At 39.0% G+C, this 10771-nt stretch overlaps 1 protein-coding gene across 3 annotated transcripts; it reads right to left on the bottom strand.

The window, feature by feature from the left end:
* Positions 1 to 2703: 2703 nt before the first annotated feature.
* ZNF706 (zinc finger protein 706) lies at positions 2704 to 10102 on the bottom strand. Of its 3 annotated transcripts, none has more exons than XM_061171783.1 (4): positions 9819 to 10102; positions 6331 to 6467; positions 4308 to 4415; positions 2704 to 3486 (listed from the first exon to the last, which is right to left on the bottom strand). In XM_061171783.1, exons 2-3 carry the CDS (start codon positions 6463 to 6465, stop codon positions 4320 to 4322), a joined length of 231 nt encoding a protein of 76 aa, XP_061027766.1. In that variant the 5' UTR covers positions 6466 to 6467; positions 9819 to 10102; the 3' UTR covers positions 2704 to 3486; positions 4308 to 4319. The 3 variants fall into 3 exon arrangements, with proteins under 3 accessions (XP_061027766.1, XP_061027768.1, XP_061027767.1); XM_061171785.1 differs by having other exon boundaries at positions 10042 to 10070; XM_061171784.1 differs by lacking the exon at positions 9819 to 10102 and adding an exon at positions 9434 to 9798.
* Positions 10103 to 10771: the final 669 nt, after the last annotated feature.

The raw sequence follows: 10771 nt of genomic DNA on the forward strand, positions 1-10771 counted from the left end.
AACCCTAAGCCATTAGTATTAATATCATGTAAAGAAACAATGATGCTCATAAATTAAAAAATGATTAGAAAGGAATATGATTTTTAACATAATTACTTCACAATATAGATATGCCCATACAGCTATAAATAAATGACTGAAGTCTGTCTGTACATGTGCAGATTTTAAATTTGCAGCCATATTACACACAGAAAAACTGGAGCTCAAGAATGGCTGTTCAAAACCAAAACAAACAAAAATCTCCAAAAAGATGGTAACTTAGTAAACAGCTTAGCCAAAGAACATTTAAAATAGAAGATATTTAATTTTCAATTTAATATGGTAATCCACAATTAATAAAGACAGGTTGTACTTTCATTAATAAAACATCTATTTTCTCAGCCAAGCAGACAGATGTTTTATTAAATCTTCACATTGGGAGCACTTAAGATTTTTCTGAAACTTTAACAGATAAAATTAAGCTAGCCTGAAAGATCTCAGAATGTAAAGTCACAGTAAACACAACCCCCTAGTGTTGATCTTCATTGCAATACACTCTAAAAAGTATATTATCTGTGACCAAAACTAAACCAGACCAAAAACTACCCCCAAAACGAAAATTCTAGCACAAATGTATTAATGCAGATTCATAGGTTTAAATATATTTCAGTTATAGTTTGGACTGTGATCGATCACTGTATTATAGAAAAAGGCCTCTACATTAACCACATTTTAAATCAGGTACAGTATATTCCACATATTTAAAAAATGAAAAACAAAGGTTTTGGGGGGTAAAATAATAATGTTGGTAAAGCCTATCTTATTCATGCTACATACACCCCAGTATGATATGATTAATCAGCTATATAATATCTTAATATAAAACCAAAAGTGTTATCTCAAATCTGAGTCAATGTCTTTAAGGACTTATCCATCCATTCAATTCAATTAACTGATCTAAGCATTTTTTGTTTTAGTATTATTTTTATATTAATAGCTAATTACTTCCCCCTTCCAACAGCTTACACTTATTTAATATAGCAAGGTTCTAAGCAACGTTTTTCCTTTTATTCTTAAGAAGTATTCTATAGACCTCAAACAGATAGACTAAAGGGAAAACCTTGAGAAATGAAAGAAATCTCTTGCCACCCTTAGAACTACCAAGTTCTACACTCAAGAGACAATTCTAAATTGAAAAATTAAAAAAAAAAAAATGGGAAAAGGCAATATAAAAATCTCCTAAAATGTAGAAGAAATTAGACTAATTTAGTTTTCTTTAATATCTTCTTTAATAAGACATTACAGCACACAACTGAGCCCCCAGTGTGTCAGTTAAACATGGGGATGTAGATGCATACGAAGGAGAATGGAAACAAGTTTAATCTTAACCCCATTCCTTTTGGCAACTAATGGCAATACAGAATACAAAAGGAGCAATTCTGTGTATTTTATCAAGTCTTTGAAGACACCATAACAGTTTTATAATGAACTTTGCTGTGATCTGTTAAAGAATCTTCAAATTAAATAATGAGGATGTTTAAAAATTGTAATCTTCCCCTTACAGCCGATTTAAGCCAAACACAAAAAAAGGGGACTGCACTAATAAACCTCACATGAAGTATAAGAATTAATGTCTTATGCTATATCAATGCAGCCATCTCCCTATCACTGAGATCTAAAGTTAAATATGGTGTCCTCAGCTGCTATTTATAAAAAAAGGGTTAAATACAAGAACATAAAGCTTTTATTCTGAATTAAGTCAGTAAAACAAATGGAAAAAAAAAAATTAAACCAAAACTTGTGAAAGGTTTTTAAATGATTTGTTACTAACATGAACATACATATGCTCAAAGCACTTTTAAAAACTTTTAAATTGTAATTTAACCAGAACTTCTGTTAATAACCACTATAAGCAATTAGGCCAACTCTAATGTTTTGGTAACCAACATATTGGGAATTAACAAATAATAAATCTGAAACTGAGAAAATCAAATACATGAAAAAAATGACTATTTTAAAGTAAGAGTATAAGAATAGGAGTTACTAAGAAACTATCACCACTGAAGCTTTTCCTTGGAAATATCTTATTTTAAACTTACAGTGAAGACAAACAAGGTGGGCAGAATATGTACAGCTACAAAACAAATGCAGTGACGAGTTACAGCAGAAGGAGGGAATGCATTTTGTAAACCACAGGATCAGATTTGCGGCTCTAAGCAATTACCAGTAAATATTTGAGTGTTCTTCCTATTCTATCAACTTTAAAATTTAAACTGAGTTACAGTGGTTTCACTTGTATTAATAGTTGGCAAAAGCAAATTAGAAGAAACCTAAATTAGTCTGTTTTAACTGGGTAGGATTTACCTCATTCATCGGAACCAACCCACTTCCCCATCCTTAGAGCCAAAAAAATGTGGATATTGGCCTATTTTAATATTTTTCTAGTTCAGACGGAAGTCATACTGTACACAGCCTTTGATTTTAGGAACCAGAACAAAGTAAAAATCAACTACTCACTTAAAAAGGAAAGGAAGGAGAAGGTTCTGGGAATTAACCCAGTCACAAGCCATTCCAATCTTTCTGTTAATGCAAAATCCATTCATAAATTGGCCAAATTGTTATTAACTTCCAAAAACTCCTCTGAAAATTATGAGTTTCATTTTCAAATGAAAGAACTTGAACAATTTTCAAAGAATCAAGTATAATTTATAAAAGATAGATCTTTACCAGTTCACATATGTTCCATCATATTTTGTATTGAACAGTAGGCTGATTACTTCATTGTGGCATATACTTCAGAACCTAATTTTTCAGACGGGCTGACTGACAATCCAACCACTTTAAGGAATTTATCAGTTATCTACAAGCTATACCTGGCTGGCAGGTATAGCCAGGTCACACAGCAAGTTTAAATATTCCAACCTCAATCACAAGAAACAATCAGAGGGGAAAATGACACATGATTGCAATATACTAAGGCAGCAGGTAAGTCATTCTTCACCTAGGTCAGCAGCTGCCAATAAAATCGTGTGCACAAATTTAATGAATGAGTCTGCTCTAGTTTAACTATGAACATGCCCCTGAACTTAGAAAGGGAGATAGGAATTGCGCTTGCAATTCTAGCTGATGAATTCATTAGATTTTTATAAGGCAAATAATGTAGAAAGTTAGAACAGAATTTCTAGAACCATTTATCCTGTGATGTTGTAAAATCAAAGTACTACTTTATTAAATGAGTTATTTTATACAATATGAACATCAATATAATTACAATTGTAAAAAAATTTTTTATAACAAGGATGGACTGATTTTCAGATTTCCAAATCAGAGTCAACTGTACATTTACACAGAATTGTCTTTGCATGAAGCCCAAAAGGGAACAGCATAAAAATGAGTGTTTCTGTAGCCCCTTTATTTTTGCTGATCAACAGTTTGTTAGAAAAGCAGCTGCAGGTTTGTTACCTAAGGTCTGAGACAGGAGAAGAGTCAAAGGTGTCACGAATTCACCTACAAAACATAAGCAAGATTTTCAGTGAACGTAAGCATTACACAAATGTGATTTATATGCATTTCAAATGTCTTTTAAAAAAAAGCACAGGATGAATTGGGAGATTGGGATTGACATATATACACTAACATGTACAAAATAGATAACTAATAAGAACCTGCTGTATAAAAAAATAAATAAAATTCAAAAAAAAAAAAAGCACAACATGCGTAAGCTACGAAGTTAGTCTGATAGATCTGTCAGCTAAATTTTTATAAACAGATCTTTGATGAATTTACTTTAAAAATAATACTCATGCATATACCATCACCACCATTTAGAAAAAAAAATCCAACCACACAAAGTATAAACTGATTATTTTCAAGCAACTACCTAGTTTATACAGTGAATGCCTACATTTTGCCTTATATTTTAATGTACTTAGACCTCTGCTAAGCATTCTAAGTAAAATACCTGCAAAAAAAGCACTCATAAACTTTGGTCTGCATCATTTCTGGGAGCAAGACTCTCAAATAGCTTTATAATAGTTATTTTCTTTAAACTGAAAACTTTCTTCCATTCTTGGACCAGAGTTGGCCAGCATCACCTCATGCCATTTTTGGCTACCGTGGTTGAAAATGTGGATGTTTCAAAGGCACTGAAAGGATATGGTCTGGGAAAATGGACTTTTAACAATTGTAAAGTTAAACATTAACTTAAAAGGGGGCAGTAATGAAGTCTCAGCTAGAAGACAGAAATCAATTTTACAATTACAGAAGATAATTCTGCTCTTGTATACAGCCCTGCCATTAACGAATGAAAAGAAGAAAAGGTCAATTACCTGTAAACAACTTTATGCCTGAACATCAGCTAATTCTGGAGGAAGTGGAGTCTTAGGATGCTTGCTCTCAAAGTGCTGCTTGAAGGTCTTAGGGTCTGGCATTTGTGTCTAATTTTAAAAATTGTGCAAAAAAGAAGAGTTAGACCTGATTCATGAAATAAAAATGTGCTAACTTTTAAAATCCTGAGCCTACTTACCATCGACAACTATTGCAAAACACTTTTAAATTCCTATAACTTAATGGCTGGCATATGAAAAAGGACCCTGTAACAAAGAAATTCCTAGCATATTCCCACATTTCACATATAAAGGGTCACACAGAATGAAGTATTCTTATCTGATTAACAGTAAACAATAGGTAACATTTACTGAACACATTATGTTAAGCATGTTACCAAAATTCTCATAGAACCTTCCAGTAATCTTAAATCAGGTCCTACTATCCTCATTTTATGTGCTAAGGAAACTAAAACCTAGAGATTAATTTGTCCAATACCTATGTTTAACCTAGTACTAGGTACTTCAGATCTCAAATACTACACTATACTGACTTACCTAGGCAAGGACCTTCAATTATTCTTTAGCACATTACATTAGACAAAACATGAAATAAACATTTTTTGCTGTTTTGAGTTTTTAAATATATGAGCTACTCTAACACTTTTAGGTCAAGATATTTCTTCATTAGTAATTTAGTGAAATTTACTTTTACCTTGCCTCTTTCCAAACAGAATCTGAAGCTGCTCAATTTCATTATTTTGAGTATATCAAAGCTCACTATGAACAGGTTATTTAATGTAATAGATTTCCTCTCTTAGATTAATGAGAACTTTTATGTAATTAGGAACTTCTATTTCATCAGTAATGACTTCAATACATGATAAACTTTAGTCCAGGAATCAAGTCTTATCAAGATCCCCTCCCATCCATACTACCAATTCTACCTAGGCATAGGGCTTTGGGGGGAACAGAAAAAGTTTGTTGTAACTGGACCAACCTCACTATGCACTTTTCCTTTGGCACTTTTATTCACTAAATTCAAGGGTAGTGAGCTTGAACAAACAGGCAAAAAAGAGACCCTGGCTTGGAATTTGAGAAAAACTTCTTTGAGGCAGTGTGGTATAGTGGTCTAAAAGGTGGGCTCTGGAGCTGGACCTCCTGGGTTTAGATCCCAGCTCTTCTGCATACTAGCTGGGTGACCCTGCACAAGTTATTTAGTCCCCATGACTCAATTTACTCTCCTGTAAAATGAGAATAAAAGTACTTTATGCCATAGGGTTGTTATGTGAATTAACGGGCTCATGCATGTAAAACACTTCGATCAGTGTCTGGCACCTGGTAAGCACTCAATAGCAGCTGTTATTATTCTTCTTCAAATCTAATAAAACACATTAATTCTAGTAAAAGCCCTCAATGTGAATATACTCTATTTAGTTTTGCAGACATCATAACTATGAATTTAGCGAAGAAAAAAAAAGCCAATTATATAACCAGAGGTATATTACATAGCTCTAAATTAAGAATGTAAATCTGACCTTTTTTAAAGTTCAAAGTGTATTATTTGCCCTTAAGAAGACATCTTTATTCTCCATGAGGAAACGGATTTTGCTTTGTTCACTCCTTTTCACTAACACCAAGAGAACTGTGCCTGGCCAAAGGAGCTATCCAAAAAATGTAATTGTTGGGACTCCCCTGGCGGTCCAGTGGTTAGGACTCCACACTTCCACTGCAGGGGGCACAGGTCCAATCCCTGGTCAGGGAACTAAGACCCTGCATGCTGCACGGCACGAACAACAACAACAAAAAGCATATATATGTGTGTGTGTGTATATGAATATATACGTATATATATAAAATTGTTGAACAGATGAATGAAGATGGGTTCCTAACACAACCAGCTCTCAAATCTCCTATTTCAAGTAAAGCATTTATCTCGCCATGTTTGCAAAATTTTAACCTATACAAACCAATCTCTAATGAAAGAACTGTCCACGAGAAAGCTATGTCTTTCAATTCCCCTTACCCTACAGACAGTGCAGGTATATATTAAGGCAGCTTTGGCAGCAGCCTTTTGATCGTGTCCTTGTTTCTTCTTTTGTCCAGCTTGCTTTTTGGCATTTTTCTGCTGAGACTGAATCTTCTGCTGTCCACGAGCCATATCTAAAAACAGATGTTGAGGCATTAAAGTGAAATCTAAGTATGATAACACTCTCCGAGTTTGACAGTTGTTTTATAGAAACACTTGTCAATCAAAATGTATGGATATACAATGTTACTAGAGGATAAATTGATATAACCACTGTAGAAAATGAGTCCTCTACTCTATAATCTCACAATTCCACTCTTGGTATATATTCAACAGAAATGCAGGTACACTGTTTCTAGAACTGGAAACAATCCAAATGCCTACTAATAGTAAGATGGATACATTAACTTGTAGCAGATTTCTACAATGGAATACTATGCAGCACTCAAAGAGAAGAAACTATTGTTAAACAACATGGTTACATCTCAGCATTAAGGAAAGAAGCCAGATACATATTGTATAAAGAACATATTGTATAAAGTTCAAAACAGGCAAAACTAATCCAGGAAGTAATGCTGGGAAGAAAGGGCATGAGGGAGATTTTTGGGGTACTGATAATGTTCTGTGTCTTGATCTAGGTAATGGTTATACAGGTGTATTCACTTGTAAAAATTCACTGAGCTATACACCTAAGAATTGTACACTTTCTTATATGTAATCTTCAAAAGTTTACCAAAAAACAGTTTAGCCCCTTCCTCAATCATTTGTCTGATCATTTTGCAAAGGTACTCTCCCCTTCCAGTATTCACTGTGTGACCTGAGATTCTTACAACTTTAAGAGAAATAAAAGCTGTCATCTAATGTCTCTGAAGGAGCTCATATGAGCAATGGAAACCGTTCTCTTAAATACTTAGGTTTCATGAAACTACTGTGCTATTCTTTCTTAAAAAAAAAAAATGGTATTCATAGGATTGCTGGACAAATTATTAAATAAGATTAAGGGTAACTTTACAAAAATGAAAGATACCACTTTTTACTACTGATGATCTGAAATGAACATGGGTTAAAAATTAAGGGAAAAGAACTACTTTTACTTTTTCATTAAAATTAAAGACTCCTTTAAGACAACACAAGTTAAATCTGTTCACAAAAGGTATATAATGAGTCTCAGCTGCTTTGTTTTTTAACATCTTTATTGGAGTATAATTGCTTTACAATGGTGTGTTAGTTTCTGCTTTATAACAATGTGAATCAGTTATACATATACATATGTTCCCATATCTCTTCCCTCTTGCATCTCCCTCCCTCCCACCCTCCCTCAGCTGCTTTTTAAATACTTTAAAATAGGATCTAAGGAGAATTCCTATGGATAGTTTTGACTAGCACTGCAATTAAATTTTAAACTTTTAAGTCATTGCAGGACATGAACACACAATGGATCTATAACTTCACCAGAAAATAGTGCTAGTTTTTTCTGACTGGAACTTTAACTAGTTAACAGATATGAGGTCAAAGCATTTCATTGAAACACCTGAGCTTCTCCCAAAAAGAAAAAGGGAAACTGAAAAAATAAACACATCAATTGGACAAGTTCCCACTAGCATTAAACACTGAACCAGAAGTCAAAATATAAAGGAGGATCAATCCTTTTCTAGGAAGCTGGTTGAATATTTTAACAAATTACAAAAATGTTTAGTATGCTAGCCTAATACAAGAACCCCATTCCCACCAAATAAAGGTAAATATTACCAGACGTCTTAGCCCTTGAAGACTACCATTTTTGTTATTTTTTAAAAACCAAATTCTTATTAATTCCAAGCCGAATGAAATGATTTTTTTTAAAGTATATTTATGGCACGCTTACAAACCTATTCCCATGGAAACAGATTTGGATACTTTTGTATTATTTGGATGATAGATATTCAATCTTTATGCATCCTAATGTTTATAGCATTCTTAATGTCTCAATGTCTTAGTATCAGTACCTTATATTAGAATACTTCAGTCCTCTCATAGATCTGAACTCTTCCACATGATGTATGCTATGCTACATATGTTAATACACTGTGTGGGTAACCTCTTGTTTTACACTGAAAAAAAAAACTTATAAAATGGTAAGCTACTAATTCTAGAGGTTTCTTTGATATCTAGAAGTTATTAGCTATTTTGATAACATTTTCATGCAGTGATCTGTAGAAAGCAATGCCATTAGATACATATTATTTTAGATACATATTAGATACATATTATTTTTAACTTTTGCAGTTACCATTTCTCCTCAAATATAACATTAACAATACATTTAACCCATTTTCATTGTCATCTAACAAAAGTAACAAAAAGCCATAGAAGTTTTAATAAATAGAAGACTGTGGTTGCTTGTTCTTATTTTTAAAACAGAAAACACCAGGTAAGGGAAACTGAATCAGTCTAAACGCCTGAGATAGGCCCCTAAGTTCTAGCAACACGCTGCACTGATTTCCTTTCTGAAAGCAGAAATGCAAACGAACAAACCACCTGCTTTTGGACAGCTCGACTTAGGACTTACTCTCAAGCCAGCTGAGTTTTCTACAAGATCTAAGCGTAACCAAGCATAACTTCTCCTTGACTAAATGCAACAAACCGAGGAGCAAGAAGTCCTTTATAAGTACCTAAAAGCTGGCTTTTAATATAACTCTTATTTTGTATGGTCTTCTGAGGGGGCTCCAAAGAGGGAAGCAGTAGAGGGAATAAGGAGTTCTTCCAAAATGAGGCGCTCTTACAGGAGGCAACAAGTAAGCACTGTCCCAAAGATCCTCTTAAAACCAAAACAAACGAGTAAGAGAGAAAAAGATTTTGGATCCAAGAAGTAGGATCATTCTCCACAAGCATCTAAAACGAAGAGGCCCAAGCAGTGACCAACATTCTGACCCTAGCCTTTTAAAGACATCCCTTTTGGAGAGGAGAGAGGATGAAAGCACCAGCAGTGAGGTCTATTTCACCCAGCACTTCGCTGAGCCCAGCTGCAGCCCCGCGCGCCTTCCTTCCCAAACCGGCCTCTCCCGCCTGGGAGAACTCCCTCCTCTCTTCTGCCACCCAGAGCCACACAACCCCTACCTACCCGCCACTCCTCACGGACCCCGGCCCGAGACGCGCCTCCTGGAGGCCTCGGCTGCCCGAAACCCGGCCCCTTCGGTCACGGGGAGCCCCAGCCTCGAGAAACCGACCAGCTGCTGTCGCCGGCGGGTTACCGCTCCGCCGCCGCGGCCGGCCTGCGACGCGGCCACCTGCAGGGCCTGGCAGGCGCCCGAGCTTCCCGTCCTTCCGCGGCCCGCGCCGGGACAGGACAGGCTCGGCCGCCCCCAGGGAAGCGGGGCAGGCCGGCGGCCCCTCGCGACCCGCGATGACCCCCCACGGTCCCTGCCGACCCCGCCGACCCCGCCGGCAGAGCCCCCACCCGGCTCCCAGGAGTCCTGCGGCGTCAGCACCGCCCCACAGCCGCTCACCCGGGCCGGGACAGTCTTGCGTCGGAGAAACCGCGCAGCGCGACAGGGCCGGGGGAGGTGGCCGGAGGGAGAGGAAGGGGAGCGCAGCGCGCCCAGTACCGCTTCGGCCTCCTCCACCCGCCAAGGAGGGGAAAGGGGAGAGCCGGGAGCACAACAGCCCGCGCCTCGCACCCGCCGCCGCGCGCGCCCGCCGCCGCCTCAACCTAGGAGGAGGCCACTACACCTCGTGCTCGCGCACGCCGCACAGCTCTCCCAGTCGCCCCAGCGCAGCCTGCTCTGCGCAGCCCCCGCCCACCGGCCTTCCTGCCGCGGCCTCCCTCCGCCCCCACCCGCTCGCGCGCCTGCGCCTCTTCCGGTCGCGCGGGCCAATGGCAGCGCGCCCCTATTACATAAGCGAGAGGGGGCGGGGCCTCGCGGGGACGGCGGCCCCTCAGAGAAGGGAACAGCAGGGGACGTCGCGCTCTGTCCCCGGCGCACCGCCCCCCCCTTCTCCTGCGTGCTTCATTTGGGCGGCTTCAGCCGGCGCTGGGAGCCGCGTGATCTCGGTCCTGGCGGGTGACGGTCCGCAGTGTGATTCACAGGTCGCTTGCTCACTCACTGGGGCGGCGGCCAGACTTCGACACCTGCGTCCCCTCTCACGAGCCTCCAGTCTCGGCGGCGTCCTCCTATGCCCCGGCCTGGGGAGAGTCCCGGAGAGGCGTGCCAGCGCCGCGGCGGTGTGGGTCACCGACCCCGGAGCCCGCCACCCGGGCACACCGCAGCTTCCGCCCCCAGTGCGGCCGGCGGGCCGAGAGGCCCTGAACTGGGACGCGCCGCCTTTGTTCTCTCACCACCTACCCTTTACCTCGTTCCCACGGAAACCTCAGTTATTTGACCATTCTGGGGGTTCTAGTGAGTTCAAGATTCACGCCTGACTGTCTCACTGAAAATTGCCGGCTAGGCCCCCCTGACCG

The sequence above is a fragment of the Eubalaena glacialis genome, chromosome 17, assembly GCF_028564815.1.
Source record: "Eubalaena glacialis isolate mEubGla1 chromosome 17, mEubGla1.1.hap2.+ XY, whole genome shotgun sequence".
NCBI classification, from domain to species: Eukaryota; Metazoa; Chordata; class Mammalia; order Artiodactyla; family Balaenidae; genus Eubalaena; species Eubalaena glacialis.